Genomic DNA, 18,091 nt, shown 5'->3' on the forward strand with positions numbered 1-18,091 from the left:
ACCTAAAACATCTGCCTCCTAGACCATCACAGTTTTCTGTCGGAACCAGCCGCTTGACTCTCCGCACTTAGCATGGCATGTGTTTGCTGAATGAATGAATGAGTCAACACAGCAAATGTGGTTTGTATTCATTAGTTGATTTAGTAAGTATTTATGGCAAGCCTGTTGTGCACCAGGCCCTCTTCTAGGTGCTGGAGAGGACACTGTAGGGAACAAGACAGGTGAAATCGTTACCTTAGGCAGGGACCTTATATTCAGTTGTGGGGAAAGGAACAATGATGAAATACTGCAGTCGATTGTAGGTCAAACGTTAGTGACGTGCAGAAAAAGAAACAAAGGAAGAGAAATAAAAGGTCCAGGGTGGGAGGCTTGCTGAGCAGATGACCGTTGAGCAGAGACCTTACCTAGAGAAAGCATGAGTAAGCCACTAGGGGAAGGAGGACCAGGGAGAAGGGACAGCACATGCAAAGGCCCTTGGCTGTTGGGCTCAAGGAACAGCAAGGAGTGAGCAGGAGGGAGACCAGGACCAAGAGTTAAAGAGGGGGTGTGGGGCAGGCCACTGGAAGTGCTCTGGCTCTCACCTGGGGGTGAATGGGAGCCTCTGCAGGTTGTTGGGCAGAGGAGGAACACACCCCTGACACAGGAGGGGCCAGCGTGCAGCAGAGGGACCAGGCAAGAGCCTCTGACCAGGGCTGGTGAAGATGGGGAGGTGGACCCTGACTCACACCAACAAGACAGGATGATGAGGGCGGGGGAGGTGATGAGGGGGCCAGGAGTGGGGGAGGGAAGGAAAAGAGAAAGGGAGGGAAGAAAGGGGATGGGGAACGAGAGGATACCATTCACGAGAGCGATAAAAATAGAAAATATTTAGGCATAAACTTAGTACGACTGTAGAAAATTGTAAAGCATCACTGGGATACTAGAAGGAACAATTGGATAAATGGAAATGCGCCCCTGGGGCAGCACTTAATCTAAATACACAATTCTCCACACATACGATTAATGGCATAACCATCAACATTCCAATGGGATTTTTTTCTTCAAATCACTTAATGTCTTGATTTGAAAAGGCAAGAAAAGCTAATATTTTTAAAGAATAATGGAAAAGGACAAGTACTGACAGATACTAAAATAGATTATAAGGCTACAATAATTTACAAATTGTTGGGCTGGCCCAGAAATGTCAAATCAATGGAACAGTTAACTGACCCTAACGGAGCTCTAAGGGGAAGCCAGGGATATTTGGTCTGTTCCTGTCCTTCTGTTTTTGCCAGTACTTTATCCTTTTCCAGCTTAAATGCCTTAGATTTTCAGAACATCTTGAGAAGTAAGCTGGGCTGACATCATTAAGCCTATTTATCAGAAGAGTGAATGAAAGCCCATAGACACGGAGCACTTAGTTCAGGGTGACCTGGTAAGTTTCTGAGAGAGGACTACCACAGCTCAGGACCCTGGTTCCCGGCTATAGCGTTGTCCCACTGCCCTTCTCTGCCGTCACAATGACCTCACGGAAAGCCAGGACACCAGGCCACGTGAGAGGTGTCCTTTGGTGTCCCCATCTGAGGCAGTCTCTTGGGCTGGTGGGGCGGGGTGGAGGTGGGAGATGGGGTGAGCCTCCTCACCCCTTGCCCGGCACAGAGAGTAGCCCAAGAAGAGGGCTTGCTCTAAGAGACACCAGACTGCAGACCAAGAAGTTAAGTCAACGTATGTTTGTTTATTGGGTGCCCGCTACATTCCGGACACTGGCGGGCACTCAGCAGCCCTACAACACACTCAGGATCTTGCCTGCCTTCCTCTCTGTCTGCCCCTGCACCTCCCCATCACACCTCCAGCCTTTTTTCATGTCTATTGCTCCGTGGCCCCTTTTGCTCAAGAGGCAATGGGGCCTAATGATGGAGACGCACCAGACTCATCGTTGATGGTCTGGAGTTCTGATCTTGGCTCTGGCATGAATGGGCTCTGGGGGTGTGGCGGCTTCACCTCCTTGGGGCATGGTTCCTTCACCTGTCAGGAGGATAATATGCCTTCCTCAACCTAGCTCCTGGTGGTAGCTGGGAATCCTGAGCAGGGGCCAGCAAACCATGGCCTGTGGGCCAAATGTGGCCCACTCACCTGTTTATGTACATCCCACAAACTAAGCATGAATTTTACATTGTCTTAAGTTTATTTATTTTGAGAGGCAGAGGGAGAGAGAGAATCCCAAGCAGGCCCCACACTGTCAGCACAGAGCCCGTTGTGGGGCACAAACCCACGAACCTCGAGATCGCGACCTGAGCCAAAACCAAGAGTCGGACGCTTAATCGACTTAGCCACACAGGTACCCCTGAATTTTACATTTTCAAAATGGCTGAAAAAAAGAAAATCTAAGGAACACTGTTATTTTGTGACATGTGAAAATGACATGAAATTCAAGTTTCAGTGTTCACGAATAAAGTTTTATTGGAACACGGCCACATCCACCAAGTATCACCTGTGGCTGCTTCCCTGCTGCAAAGTCAAATAGATCAATTATGACAGAGACCCAATGGCCCCAAAGCCTAAAATATTTCCTATCTGGCCCTTAGAGAAAAAGTGTGCTTACCCCTGGTCTAGAACATTAAAACATTGTACTGGAAGCCGCTTCATATGTGGAGACACGGATGAGTGAGTAAGTGGATGGAGACTAGGCCAGTGGAGGTCTGACAGGGACAGGAAACCCGACCTTCTGAACTGATGGATCTCAAGAACTAGATTGGAGGTCCTGTCACCTGCCAGGGCAGGAACTCCAGGGGGCTGCCCAGTGAGAGGGGAGAGAGAGAGGCAGTGCCCACCCAGCCAGCCACAGGAGCCAAACTAACATACAGCCACCACCGACCACCCCCCCAGCCTCAGACATCCCAACCACCCCACCCTCAGCCCTCTTCCCAGGACTAAGAAGCAGGCATGGCCTTCCCCCCCTCCCCTCAAGCCCCACTCACGTGACTTCATTGTTCATGTCGGTGATGTCTATTCTGTCCAGGAACCAGCCCGGTCTGTTGCCCGAGTTGTCATGGCGAATCCGAATCTTGGTCAGAGCCCCCAAGTCAATAGCATAGATGGTGAAGGTATCTGTCTGGGAAGGGCCAGAGAAGCACTCAGAGGGATGCCCCCCCGCCCCGAGACATGGTGCGCCCCACCCCCCCTACACATCAGCACCTGGGGGCCGGCAGGGAGACCCAAACCATTGAGGGAAGGGGGTGTGGAAACCTGTGACAGCCAGTTGACTGTGTGTGATCTGCACTCTTTTATAACCTGCCCACACCAGGGGTCTTTTCACTCTGTGTCCCAAAGGGTGGCAGGAGGAGTGGGAAGGCCAGGAAGGTGACCGTGAGGGGCAGAGGAGAAGGCAGGTGGGCTGGCTGCCCGCGTTCGTGTTGTGGGGTGTGTGTGTGTGTGTGTGTGTGTGCACCCGTGGAGGGCCTGTTGTTGGGTGTGTGCTGAAACCCTGTGCTATGTGTGCACATGTGTGCATAAGCCCCTTCAGCCACCCATTCTAAGCACCTGGGATGAGCCAAAGTGCAAATCCAAGGTGATTTACAGAATTCAAAGTGTAAATCAAAAGTGATTCACAGGAACAGGAGACTTGCACTCCCTCACCATGTGAGTAGGAAGGCCGTGCGTGTAGCCCAGTATACGCATCTGCACTGCAGGAGGCAGGCAACATCGGGACCTGATAAGGGATTCCTCTCGGCTGTAACTTCTTAAATTCTTTATATTGAAAAACAATCAAGTCTACAGAAAATTTGCAGAAACAATACAATGAAATTTTATATGTCCTTCACCTACATTTTGCAATATTTGCTTTCCCTGTCTCTCTCTTTTGCTATTATTTTTCTGAAACGTTTAAAAGTAAATGGCTGATACCATGATTCTTCACCTCTGAATTCTTCATCATAGCTTTCCTAAGAACAGGTGATTCTCATATAATCCCAGGACAATTACCAAACTCAGGAAACACAATACTATCGACACAATACTATTATCTAACATACAAGCCCATATTCAAATTTCATCCATTGTACCAGTTACGTCCTCTATGACAGTTTTCTTCCAATCCAGGATCGTAGTGGCTATGGATATAAACCCTAAACCTCAAGTCATGGCAAGGCAGTATTGAAAGAAAAAGCAGGCAGCCTCTGAAAGAAATCAGAGGAGCCCAGGAGTACTTTCATGGGTTTGGTTTCTCTTCTTCCTCTGTGTGGATGAGGAAATGTGGCTTTGGGATCAGGGGCAGGAATGAGAAAGGTGAGCTGGGGACAGTCTTCCAGCCAGAGAATATTGTAACATCTTGAAGGACAAAGATGACAGCTGGATTTTTCACACTCTCCCCACGATGCCTGGAAGAGGGGTGTGCGTGCATTTCTCTCACCACTCAAAAGCCTTCGTGGCTCCCGCTGGGGCAGGACCAGGACTCAGTCCAGGCTTCTCAACCTTCTTTCAAGGCTCTCATGCCCCACCCCCCTTAACTGGGCTCATCAAGCTTCCCAGAGGCAGTGCGCCCCCTGGCTCAGCGTTAACACAGCACAGTGGGAAGACTCCCTGTCCTGGAGCTGGGCCTTCCAGATTTCCACCCCACATCTCTGTCCCCTGGACCCATCCTCGGGGAACACCTCTCACGGTAATCGTGGGCATCCATCCCACACTCACCCACCATGGCCCAGTGTACAGCTCTCCTTCCTACCATGTTTTCCCCAAAGAGCCGTCGGCACTTCCTCCTTGAACCCCCCTGCTCCACCCCCTCAGCGCCTGAGCATCTGCTACCTGTAATATCTCTGGTCAGTTCCTGTGGGCTTCGTGGTGCTCGACACTCCCCTCCCCGGCCTATCTTATGCCCCCCACCACAAGGCGCCGGAGCTCACAGAGGAACCACTTCGATTACATCTGGGTGGACTCAACAAAGCACCCTGCTGGACACCGTGCTGGTGGGGGTGTGGCCTCCGGAACCAGCAGTCTCCACCACCCATGCAAGGGCCAGAGAGCCCCCACTCTACCTGGCCCTGCTCAAACTTGTTGGACTTGTCCGACTTCTTCAGGGGCCGCTCGCCTGTGTCCCCGTACTCCTCCCCGTAGATGGTCAGGTAGACATTGGCATCGGTGCCGGCCTTGGGCACATTCCCTGTGATTACCTGGACCTCGTAGGTGTTGGCTGGGGACAGAGAAAAACGTGGTGTTGAGGACACCTAGGCCTCGGGGCGGACCTGAGGCTCAGCCTCTCGGATCCAGCCAGCTCGTGGGAGCGGGAAGGACCTACAGATTCCTCCACATCTGCACTAACCTGGAAAGAACCTATCCCTCCCCACTGCTCAAGACTTTTCTTTGCCATGAGGCCCAGGAGCCTGAGAGTCAAGGGGAGACGCCCTTGGCCGCCCTCCTACGTTACGTCCCACTTTCAGTCATCGCGAGCTACATCCAGGCTCCCCCTGAGAGCCGCCCAAGGGGCAGAGCTAACCCCAGGCAGAGGCCTGTCACAGGTCAGGAGACCCACTTGGGAACCATGACGGGTGCCCCGCTATGGGGCTGCCACGTGACTGGAGAGCTAGACACCCCCCTTCACCGGGCCCCCTTCAGCGGACCTGCAGACCCCTCCTCGGGCTTACGCTCAGGACCCGGCCGGCCTGCCGGCACCAGCTCCACGACAAGTTCATTGTCCTCCTTGCCCCGGGCCAGCCAGCGGTGGGCTTCGAACTTGTACTCCTCAATCACCTCCTGCATCCCCGGCCCAAACTCCTCCTCTTCCTCCTCCTCCTCCGTCTCCTCCTCCTCCTCCTCCTCAGACGAGGACTCCTCCGACGAGGACTCCTCCTCCTCGTCCCCCTCGTCCTCCTCATCGCTACCCTTCTTCTTCTTCTTCTTCTTCTTCCTCTGCAGCTTGGCCTTCAGCCGCTCCTTCTTGAGCAGCTGCCGCAGCCTGTCCTTCTCCTTCTTCTTCCGGGCCTCCTCCTCGGGCGTGAGCTCCACCTCCCGCACCACCAGGTGCCGCAGCCACAGCGTGTCCACGAACCAGCTGGGCCCGAAGCCTTCGCCCGTGTGCCCCAGCCGGATCTTGAAGACCTCACCCACGTCCGCCGCCTCCAGCTGTGCAAAGCGCAGGGCAGTGGCTGGGGGGGCCCCTGGCGTCCTCCCCGCCTCCCCTGCGCAGCCAGGCCTGGGCCTGTGTGCGGAGCCCCGGTGGGGAGGCCCGGGGCCTCGAGCTCACAAGCTTCCACCAGCTCCCTCTCTCTCAGCCTGCTTGTTTGGCCGGCCTTCCAGGACCTCTTGCAGCCCCTCCTTCCACCCACACCTACTTCCTTCTAACCCCTGGGTCGTGGTCAGGATGGTCTCCCTGCCTCTCTCCCTTCACCCCGCCCCACATCCACACATGCACGCACACACACATGCACATCGCACTCATTCCTGTCACTCCTGGTTCCACACCTCTGTTCATGCACTCCCCTCACCCAGAGCGCCTTTATTCCTTCCTCTGCCTCCAAGGAAATCCATTCATTCCAATTCCTGAACCTTATTACTACTTTCCTTTTCAGTTTGTGCTTTTCTGGATTCTCTTTCCAAAGTTTTTTTCAGCATGAATCATATACAACTTTTGTATGTAATGAGCAAGAAAACTGTTATTTTTCAAAAATATACCCAATCCCTTCCCCCATGTCCCCAGGGACCCCAGGCCTCTCCCCCAGCACAGGCTTCTTTCCCTGGCAGTGCAGAGGGAGCCCAGACCTTGGCCGTGGTTCTGGTCTGTCCTGGATGCCCTCCCTGTCCACATGAGCTGCTCCCCGCCCACCTGAACGGGGAATTACTTGAGACAGGGACTGTTCTTTCTTGCTTCTCTCTGGCACAGGGTCTGGCACAGCGTGGATGGATTTAGCTTTAGCTCTTCTTCAGATTAGGTCCTCGGCCTTCGATCTACTTACTCTGTTCTAAGCCTCACCTTGCAGCGAGGTCTAGCCCCACAGAGCTCAGGGTAGGGTCCACATGGGGTACCTGCTGGTTGAGCCACTCTGTTCCCCATTCTGATGGGCCCCTTCTGGGTGTCTGACACTTTTCAAAGCCTGGTGCCACCAATTTTTCCACATGTGTCCTGGTGACTGGGGACCTGAGTTTCTCAGTGCCCCATAACTGGAGTCCAGGTCTAGATAAGAACTCAGGTCTTCTGACTCTGTTCGTGAAGCCACAATGTAGGCCAAAACCACCTTTCTGAGAAAGTTATCAGCCAAAATGAGAGCCCAGGAGCCCTGAAGGAGAGGCATTTTTCCCTCTCAGCTACTTAGGGGATGGGCTCTGGGCCTGGTAAGTTCGTTCTTCAGCACATTAGATCTCTTCCCCAGCATTTTCCAAGTCAGAGCATCCCTGCCCTCAACCTCTCCAGTCGGGCCTGCTCACCATCCCCTCCTCCCACATCTGTCTTCTCAGCACCCATGCGTCTCCCATGACCGCATTCCTGACCGCATCACTTCCAGCCACACAGCATGCTGGCATTGGAAGACGCTCTGCTCTGTTCCACCCCCACAACTGGCCACAATTTCCTGAGTACCTACCCTGACCTTCACCATTTTGACCCCTCTAAGGACTTCGAAGCAGGCTAGGGAGGCACTCTAAGGCTAGGTTTGAACGGAGGAAGAATCTGAGGCTCAGAGAGGTGAAATGCTAGGGCCTCTACCTCCTCAGCAGTGTTATGGGGGGTTGGCCTCAGTGAGGCCCCCTCCAGCACCAACGTTCCGTATGCCCTGACCCAGCTCAATCAGACCCTGCCGGGCACTGGGGTAGGACTCTTTGCCGAGGGCCAAGTGACCTGAGGCACACAAACACACACAGAGCACCCAGCACGAATATGCTCCCTGCACACACATACCTGCTTACACACACACACACACACACACATGCATACACTCACTCACACGTACTAGTATCCCACAGGAAACATTCATGTGTCTCCCACAGGGCGTCACACCTGCATTCTCCTCCCCTGCCAACAACATGCTCACATTCTCATCTTTTTCTTCTCTACTCAAAGGGAAGTGCAGAATCCTGGGGCGTCGAGAATGCAGCCAGGAGGCTCCTCCCCAGATCCTGCCTCGAAGTGTGGCCCTGCCCACAGGCGGAGAGAGCTGTAGAATCACAGGCTGGCAGTGGATGCAGTAACCAGGGGCTTCAGGCCATATTTTGTCAAATTAGAATCATCTACTCCAGCGGTTCTCGGAATTGGCAGCTTGTTAGCCTCCTGGCAGAGCTTTCAGAAGCATACCCCGAAAATGCATCCCACCATAGAGGTTCTGACTTAACTGATCCGGATGTGGGCCAGGCAGCACTTTTTTTTTTTTCCTTAAAGCTCTCCAGGTGATTCTAAGAAGCCAGGGACGAGAACCACTGAGCTAGTCCAGTCCCTTCATTTTGGGGCATCCCCTGGCCCTCTGTGGACCCTCCCGCTGCCTTACCCACACACACCTGGAACGTGTCCTTGGATGCCCGCTCAAAAACTTTCGAGCGGCTGGACAGGAAGAGCACGTCTGTCTTGCCGTCCTCGCCATAGATCTGCACGTAGACTCGGGCAGTGGTGCCTGCACCGCCCACATCCCCCGTCCAAACCTCAACCTCATAATGGACCACTGGGTGGGCACGTGGGGAGAAAACAGGACATTCGGTAATATTAATAATAGCAGTGATAGCAGCAAAGCCAACATTCCTGACCCTGTGCCATGCCTGGTGCTTCACGGGCACCATCTCATCTAACCCTCTCTGCAGCATCGAGATGAGGACTATCAGTGCCATTTTGCAGGCTGACAAATTGAGGCTTAAAGGAATTGAGTAGGTGGTCGAAATGGCAAACTCAAGCAATCAGACTCCAGAGCCCAGTGATCCACTGTACCACACGCGACTTCCAGAGCCAGGCATGAGGAGTCGTTAATACACCAGTGAGCACTCGCTGCTGTCTGCCGGCCCCTGGGCAGACACCACGGAGTAGAAAGAAGCAAAGGCTTCCTTATGTTCAGTAAAGGACAAGGGACTGAAATTAGAATTTTCTTTCTTTCTTTCTTTTCTTAAAATACATACATTAACATGGGGCTTGAACTCATGACCCCAAGATCAAGGGTTGCATGCTCTACCAACTGAGCCAGCCAGGGACCCCTGAAATTATAATTTTTATTTAAATATATGCACCTTTCAGATGACATCAACAGATACATCTACACCCAGAGAGAGTTGTCTGTGTCCTAAGTAATACGTTAGTAAGCAGTTAGAGGGTGGAAATGTGTTTGAGGTGTGCACCACTAGGTGTGCACCATTTCTGACGATGAGGGAGATGTCTTCCAGAACTATGGGATCATGGTTTTTCAGCGACTACTGTTAAGACTTACCCTCGCAGAAATGCCATAAGATGATATCGTGATTTTTATTTTCAAGGTAAGATTGTTATTTTCAACAAGATGGGGTCTCTTCCATTACCATAGCAATATGAGAGATTTGGGGCAGAAAGTAAGAGGACTGGCTGAGAGCCTAAAGAAGTTGAACTAGAGATACCAGGATCAGCTGGCAGTGAGGGTAGGCAAGCATTTGCACAAGGGGGATTCAGTAAAAGCTGGCATTCTGAATGGACAGAACCCACAACCTCATTCCCTCTGTCAGATCCTAGAGCAATAGGCAGCCAGAATTACACAAAACTATGATAAAAATGACCATTCAGAGAGCAAGAACCAGCTATTGGAAATCAACATGTGGTAGCTGAAATAAAATAGTCCATAGTAAGGATAAAGTCAAGGACAGCTCATAAGAACAATAGAGGAAATTTCTCAAGAACAAAATAACAAATGATAGAAAGGTAAGAAAAGTAGAGGAATTGCAACATCTTACCAAGAAAATAGAGGATAGAGAGTTAGAAATTGTTAAAGAAATACCCATAAAAGTCTCAGAATTAAAAAATTCTCCATAGAAGGAGCCCGTGATGAATCCAGACTAATGGATGAAACTAAAATCACAAAAGGCAGTGAGGACATCATGAAATTTCAGAATGCCAGGTATAAAAATAGGATCCCATAAACTTCTAGAGAGAAAAAACCCTAAAGGGTTGGATACCAGAATGGTATCAGACTTCCAAACTGCAACACTGGGAGTTAGAAAATGGTAGAATAATTCCTTCTAAACTTTAAGGGAAAATGAATTCTAACTAAGAATTCTATAATGAGCCAAATTCCTGATCAATTGTGAGACATTCCCAGACATGCAAGGTCTCAACTTTTCTCTTCCATGCACATTTTCTCAGGAAGCTATCCAGTACAAATGAAAAGAAGGCAGAAACCAAAGAAGAGAAAGACATGAAGTCCAGGAAATAGGAAATCAAAAAAGAAAGGAATTTCCAAAAAGATGGGCAAAAGGAAGTCCCAAAAGGACAGCTTCATGGCAGCCTAGAGAGCAGGAGGACAGAGGTTCCTAAAGGAATGTCTTGGGGCAAGGAGTGAGCAGAAGGAGGTAGAGAGGAAACAGAATTATGAAAAGAATTTTAGTTTTATTGGGGAGATGGAGATAAAATGATGTTATGGGAGAATTATCTCGTACTCCAACGCAAATCATGTATTGAAGTCCTAACCCCTAGTATCTCAGAATGTGACTTAGAGATAGGAACTTTAAAGAGAAAATTAAGTTCAATTGTGGTCATTAAAGTGAGGCCCTAATCCTATATGACTGGTATCTTTATAAGAGGAAGATACTAGGACACAGACATGCAAATACCTAAAGGAAAGACCATGTGAACATGCAGCAAGAAGGCAGCTATTTGCAAGGCAAAGAAAAGGCCTCAGAAGAAATGTGATCTGCTGACACCCTGGTCGTGGACTTCTGGCTTCTGGAACTGTGAGAAAATAGATTTCTGTTGTTTAAGCCATCTATTCTGTGGTATTTTTTTATGGCAGCCCTAGCAAACTAATACAGATAGGTGGGTATATAGAAATACAGATGGGTATATAGAAAACTATATAGATGAAAACTGAGGCTATCATTAACTCCAGAAAAAACAAAGAGTTGTACAAAAATTGAAATGTTATCATCATACAGTATGTGTTTCAGAATGTATACTATTTACATAGTCATAATAATGTAAAAATTGAATACTGATTTAGTTTTATTGAAGGCTGGGAGGAATGGATGCACACACACACACACACACACACACACACACACATTCATGTGTGTTAAAAGAGCTAAACCCTCCTCTTCCATTGTAAGAAGTCAAGAGTTCATGTCTATGAATAAAATAATCAAGGAATTGGCAAGCAAATTATTAAAAATATGGAGATTAACTTCAGAGGGAAAGTGAAAGCAACTGTTACCTTTGAAGAAGGGAGATGGTAAGGAGAAAGAAACTACTGCTTTCTAAAAATCTGTATCTTATTAACTAATACCTGTATTATTGTGATGGAAATCAAGTTCTAACTTCTAAAAAGAGAAAGAGTTGATTCTTCACAGTGGCAGGTACCATTACACAGCATGTGTATATGATACAGCCGTCAAGAAACCTACAGGATAGTTGAGGAGAGATCACTGTGAACTTCACCCTCATTCAGAGATGTTGTCATCCTGTCCAAAAAAGTCCCCCACCCCCATGTCATTACTAACATCCTATCCTGCTTCATTTTCTTCATAGCTCTTACTTGGCATTGTATTATATATTTATTGTTTGCCTCCCCTGGTAGAATGTAAATTCCACAAGGGCAAGTTTCGCCTATTTTGTGCCTAGGGCAGCGCTGGCTCAGAGAAACAGTCACTATATATACTTATTCAATAAATGAATAAATAAACAGCTTTATCTCCTCAGCCAGTCTTCCCAGAAGAAGACACAGACTATGTCTCAAACTCCTGTACACAGGGCTGAGAATGTACATTTCTTAATAGAGTCATTTGCTGCCTTTATTCCACAAAAAAATATTTCATCCACGGAGTCCTCACTTTCCCTATCTGTAAATTGAGCCGCTTTTCCCCTCCTAGAACCATGGCACCGCAGGCAATCAGAAGCCCCATCATCTCCCCTAAGCCTCCCCCTTGGAATCAAGTTAAGTCACCCCACAGTCCCTTCTCCTTCCCCACAACCCCATCCTGCAGGGAAACAATGCTGATGGTCCCATCACTGCTGCTTCCATACATTTCTGGATCTCCACGACCTCACTGGGATAGAGCTCCACCTCCAGGCGCCCATCAGCTTGGTTCTTGTCCAGCCAGCGGTTGGCAGGGAAGGTGTACTGCTTGCCTTGGCGGGGCACGCGGATCTGGACACTGCCGAGGAACCAGCTGGCGTGCATGCCCGTGCTGTCATGCCCAATCACCAGCCGACTGATCTAGAAAGAAACCCAGGGTGCGAGTGAGCAAAGAGCTGGTGCACAGAAATCTCCATGCTTCCACCCACCTCCCACCCACCACCAACACTGGTACAAACTGCTTTCCTTGACCCAGACCTCCAGCTCCCCAGAAGAGGGGGGCTCAGCAGGAGGAGGCTGGGTCCCAGTCTTGTCCACCATCAGCCAGTCGGGGCACTTCTCCCGCCCAGAGCCTTTGTTCCCTCCTCTTAAGAGGAGCTCACCCTTGTGGTAGTTGTGAGAAGCAAGTTGGGGAGCGGGTGTGACTCCAGTATGTCTGTGATTGTGTTGAGTGGTGGCCACACAAGGAAGCAAACATTCAAAACATTAACCATTTGCTTCGGTAGCCGTGTTATTGGTTTGGCTTTGCTTTGTTTAAACAAGACAGTACCGTACCCATTTCTGCATTTCTTCTCTGATGTACCCCTCGGTTCTGTGCTCAATCCCTTCTCTCACTCTTGGCCCTGAGGAACATCTTTCTCTTTCCAGTAACGCTCAGTAGTCCACTTGCTTTGCTATTTTACATTTTAACATCTTTACATTTAACACAGACCACTGCGTAGATCATCATGTTACCATCCTCACGAGTACTTGGTTCTTCAATGTTCAAATCCCTTTAGTGTGTTTTGTTTTGTTTTTTAATGCTGTTTACGGGGCGATTCGAACATTAGACGGAATTATCAAATAGCCTTGAGATCCCTGCTGGTCCCTCCCCCTCCCCTCAGCTTCTCTCTGTGATGGTTTGAAGGGGTAATGCTAGCCATGAGTCTGGTGCCAGAAGGCTAGAGTTAGAAAATTGTTCCTCTAAGCCCTGTTCTCACTCTTATGAGTGCTAAGTGCCTCTTGCGGCTGATAATGAAAATAGCATCAGAACGGAGTGCATGTAGCCTGGGTCCCCTGGAATCGTAGGAAGGAAACAAGCTTTGTTTACAAAGCCTGACAGCCTTCTGGGTGAGTGCCAAGGGCCACAGGAGAGCTTCATTGTCTGTGGTGCTGGGACAGCAATGGGATCAGCTGGAAGAATAAAGACAGGGACAAGTGTCTTCTACCTGACAGGATGGGAAACTCCTTAAAGACAGAACTCCTGAAGTTCTTTCAATTCCAGAGTGCCTAGCACCTACATGGTGCGACTGTTGATTAACCGTCAGCTTACTGAGCACCTACTGTGGGCATGTGGGTGCTATCAACATGGTTAATGCCAATAACAATCCCCCTGGTGTCCCCTGTTGTTATGAATGAGGACAAGCAAAGGTGAAGAAACTTACAGGCTCAGCAGGTAAGTGGAAACGTGGAGCCTTGGCCATCAGCAGCCAGAGCTGGCTCTCCCAACCTCTTGGCCACACTGCTTGTTGAGGGGGTTTCAAAAAAGCAAGGAAAGGCCCCAGATGCCATCCCCCTCCCCTCAGATGTCTCATCTATCTGGGGATGTTGCCAGAAATCCTCAGTAAAGGGAACAGCATCTCACTCCACGATTATTAATTCAGCTGAAAATGTAAATACATTTTGAGGAAGGAAGACTGTGATTTAAGCTCATTACCATCAAGGGATAAATGACTGACATGAGAGCACTTTGATGGAGTACCTGAAATATGGTGAGGCTTAGAGAGAGGGGAAAGGGACAGGAAAGTAAGGTCACAGATGGGAGCTTGTCAGCATCCCAATTCCTGCTAGCCACACCTTGAGAAGGACAGGTGCTAACAAGAAGCCCAGCTTGGACATTTCCAGAAAAGTTTCCAACACTATGGTTGAGGGCATTAGATCTGTGTTCTTCTAGATGAACTGCTCAGACTTCTAGCAGCCGGGCCACTGGGTCCTTGACAGAGGGACACCCTCAGGTGCCATCTTCTAAGGCAGTATCTCTCCAGTGTTGCTGGGGTTGTACATTGAAACAGGTTTCCTGAGCATAATTCAGATAGATGGATACTCAAGTTTGGAATTGGGAAGATTTTCAGCCCCTCTTTTCATTTCTTCCCTTCTCCTCTTTTCCTTCCCCACATGCCTGTGTCCCCTTCTCCAGTGTCTGGGACCCAGCTACATTGGTCTTGCCTATGTAGGTAAAGGAAATGTTGGAACTACAGACACCAAAAATACACATTCTGTCCCTAAACGGACTCTGGGAGCTTAACCACTGTTCACATATATTCTGCTGCTCCGGTCATAGCTGGAAAGTAATGTACTTCGCTAACCCCCAAGAGGGCATTTTTTCCCTTTAAAATGTGTTCACCCATGTGCATGTGAGAGCGTGTTTGTGTGTATGTGAGTGTGCAATGTGTGCATGAGTGTGTGTGCATGTGAGTGTGTGCGTGCACCCACACGTGGACACATGCGGGGTGGGTGAGAGCATGTCACATGGTCTTGGGAAGGAGACTTACAGTTCCAATGTTCAGGGTCTCCAGCGTGAACTCGTCCACCCGGCCACGTTCAAAATAGTCCTGCAGGTTGTTGTCAGAGACGAGAAGAATTTGCTTGATGGTGTCAGATTTATCCCCATAGAGCTTGATGTAGACCCTGGAATCTGTGCTGGCCCCAGAGACGTCCCCGGTCTTCAGGCTGATGTGGTAGCGGAAGTCTGGGAGTCCAAGATGGGAGGCAGGGAGGGAGGGATTAGTGCAGGGTGGGTGGAAAGGGCTGCAGCAGGAAGGCAATCTGCAGCCAGGGCAGGACACTGGTTTACGGCAGGGGGCGGGGGGTGGTGGTCAGCAGCCTAACCCTTGCTCTCCGTAAGTTGCCCTGTGATAGGGCAGGGCTCCCTTCATCTCCGCCAGGTCCCCTCATCAACAACACTGGGACGCTGATCCCTGTTTGGCCTGCCCGCAAGGTATGAACATGCCGACAACAGGAAAGCATTCAAAGACCACTGAGTGTAAAAGACTTGAATGAAGGACCTCAAACAACCACCCTGTCCAGTTTCTCATCTGATGGATGAAGACACTGAAACAAAGGAACGTCAAGCTTTGCAGACCGTGTTTAGCACATTATATATGCACTGTATATGTATTCTGATCTTGGCTTTACAAGTGAGGAATCAGAGCCTTAGAAGGTTACATGTTTGGCTCAAGATGTCAATAGTTCAGAAGTAGCCAGCCAGGAGTGAAATCCTCATGTGGGCCCGAAGCTCCCTGTCACGAAACAGGATGCCATGTTGGTGTTCTTCCATTTTATCACCCAGAAAGGTCTGCATCGTAGGTGCACAAGGGAGGATAGACACGTCTGTTTGGCTGGTACTGCCTCCTTTGTTGCTCTCATCAACAGAGGCCTGTGTGCACTCAGGGGCCCATACCCAATGCCACAAAGAGACTACAGAGAAGAGGATTCCAGATCCTCCCTCAGAGCCTCTTCCCCTCCACCCTCCCCACTGCTGCCCTCCGGGAATGATGTGAACAGTGCAAGAGCCGGGAGGACGCCTCTCTCGTCAGGGGCACACCCACCACCTGGTCTCGGGACAACTTACTCTTCAGTGTTGCATTGCTATCACTGGGCAGCAACTCTCGGACCAACTGACCATCATCCTTATCCTTGTCCAGCCACCTGTTGGGCAGACAAGGGGCTGTTAGTTCTTTGAGTGGCCAACAACCAGCCATCACACTGTTTGTGGAGAGTCACCAGAAAGGCCAAAACTGGGAATTCAGCAAAGGAAAAGGCTCTAGGGGGGCTGAGAACAAAGGTCCCTGCCCAGACTGGGGAGGAAGACGGCCCTGACGAGGCAGTACTGGCTGATGTCGGAAGGGTGACAAGGAGTTAGCTGGGAGAAGAAGAAGGTGCCATCTCCAGGGAACAGCAAATGTTGGGACAGAGCAGAGCCTCTGGGAGCTGGTGGAAGGCCAGTGTGGATGGAAGGCAGCGGGGGAAGGGCAGCTAGCCTGCAGCAAAGAAGGCTAGACAGGTGGAAGGGTCACAGGATGTAGGACCTTGGCAATCACAGTAAAGAGCTTGTCCTGAAAGTCATGAACACCAGTGTCACTGTTATCATCAAAAACAATCACCTCGTTTTGGGAGAGCCTACCATGTGCGTGGCAGTGTGCTGAGGGCTCTGGGGAGGGGAGACGGCAGAGATGATGCACGGAGATCAGTAAAGACACAGCTCGGCCCTTAGAGAACCTACTGTCCAGTTAAGAAGACAGGCTAGACCGGCCAAAGTGCTGAAGACCAGGACAAGGATGGCTGTCGAACCAGAGTAAGTGCAACAGGAATTCAGAGCAATGAGGACAGTTTGTGGGGAAGGGGCTCTGCTCTGAGTCCTCAAGGAAGAATGAGATTTGCCAATAAGGAGAAGTTGGGTCTGGACCCTACAGGGCTGGGTTTGATGGTGGTGACTCCTCTATACGTCAGAGTGGGCCATGGCCCCAAGCTCTCTGCTGGTCACCCACCTGGGGGCAACATATTGCACTGGTCACCCAAAAAGCGCCATCTGCCCCGAGCATGGGATGCAGCCTGAGAAATGAGACGACCGTGCAAGCACCAGGTGCCCAGGCCCCAGGACTCACGAGGGTCTGTGATATAGGTGACGGCAGCAGAAGAGACAACCTCGGTGATCTCCAGCACCGCGGGGAAGCCAAGGCACTCCTCTCTTGACCAGTGTCTCCCCATCTGCCTCTGTGTTACAGCTGGTCTTGGCAACCCAGCCCTGTTATACTCCTGGCAGGGAGGCACCTCCCTGGCCACAGAAGCCATCGAAGGAAGCCAAGGTGTGCCTCCGCCCCAGCCCTCCTGACACGGAGCTCAGGCCTCCGGGAACCACGGTCTCTCTGCAACATACCCCCACCTGAGTGTCGGCATCCCCATCCCTTCTCTCTTGCCCCCGCCCCAAGCACACGAACTTACACGCCCACCTGCCGGCTGTTAGCTCACACAAAATGTTAGCTGGCAGCTGAGTGGCTGCACTCGCCATGGGCTTCTCAATGCTGTGAGCCTAGAACGCCACAATCATTCGGGATTCCAAGACGTGAAGACGCAATTGTAAAATTCTGAGGCTGACACCAGCGTGGGTGGGGGTCAGGGAGAGATATTTGCGAGTGGGGACTACTGCCTAGAGCCCCTCCGTTAGGAGCCGCCACCCCTGTCCTGCGGAGGTCACTGCCTGCAGAGGTCACCCGGCATTTCCCACAGATGCAGACTGCAGAGAAGGGTGTGGCTCTGGCCACCACTCACGGGGACGGGGAGGATGGATCCAGCAGGCCCTCCGCCATCGGAAAACCCATGCTCCCTCCCAACCTTCTCTCCACCACTCACCCATCCCCAGGCCCACCGCAGCAGTAAAGGGACACCGTGGCTTGCCATTTCAGTTTCCAATGAAGTACTTACAGGGTATCGATCGAGATTTCCAAATACAGCCGTTTTCTTTCAGCTTCAGACGCTTGGGCCCAGCACCCAGAGGCTGCTCAATGGGTGAGCCCTTCTACAGGTGACTTTATTGCTCTTTCCCTGGGCTCACAAGAATGTACAAGCATGCACACACACATACACACACACACACACACACACACACACACACACACACCTGCCAGAGCTAAACCGCTCACCCTACCTGACCCTGGCAGAGAAGTTGGGAGAAAGAGGCCTGGTTTGTCCTCTCCCAGCTCAGGTGAAAAAAGAACCAGCATGGAGCTCCAGCCCCGCCTCCAGCTTCTTCAAAGTCCTCCTGGGTCCCGAGTCGGCAAATGCCATCACCACATGCCTCAGAAAGGTACGAGAAGCCATTTTCTCAAAAATGCATGAACACTTTATGTGTCTGGGGGCAGAGA

The 18,091-nt window shown here is 50.6% G+C and overlaps 1 protein-coding gene across 1 annotated transcript in view; it reads right to left on the bottom strand.

Annotated features, from left to right (window-relative positions):
• Window positions 1–18,091, bottom strand: part of LOXHD1 (lipoxygenase homology PLAT domains 1) — a 162,447-nt gene that overhangs the window by 61,060 nt on the left and 83,296 nt on the right. Inside the window, exons 15-21 of the mRNA XM_042910747.1 lie at window positions 15,802–15,878; window positions 14,723–14,919; window positions 12,140–12,332; window positions 8,455–8,615; window positions 5,616–6,093; window positions 5,010–5,164; window positions 2,958–3,091 (exon numbers count right to left, since the gene is read on the bottom strand). Of these exons, the coding sequence (XP_042766681.1) occupies window positions 2,958–3,091; window positions 5,010–5,164; window positions 5,616–6,093; window positions 8,455–8,615; window positions 12,140–12,332; window positions 14,723–14,919; window positions 15,802–15,878 (1,395 nt within the window). The remainder of the gene's footprint in view (window positions 1–2,957; window positions 3,092–5,009; window positions 5,165–5,615; window positions 6,094–8,454; window positions 8,616–12,139; window positions 12,333–14,722; window positions 14,920–15,801; window positions 15,879–18,091) is intronic.

This window comes from Panthera leo, chromosome D3, assembly GCF_018350215.1.
Source record: "Panthera leo isolate Ple1 chromosome D3, P.leo_Ple1_pat1.1, whole genome shotgun sequence".
In the NCBI taxonomy this organism is placed as follows: Eukaryota; Metazoa; Chordata; class Mammalia; order Carnivora; family Felidae; genus Panthera; species Panthera leo.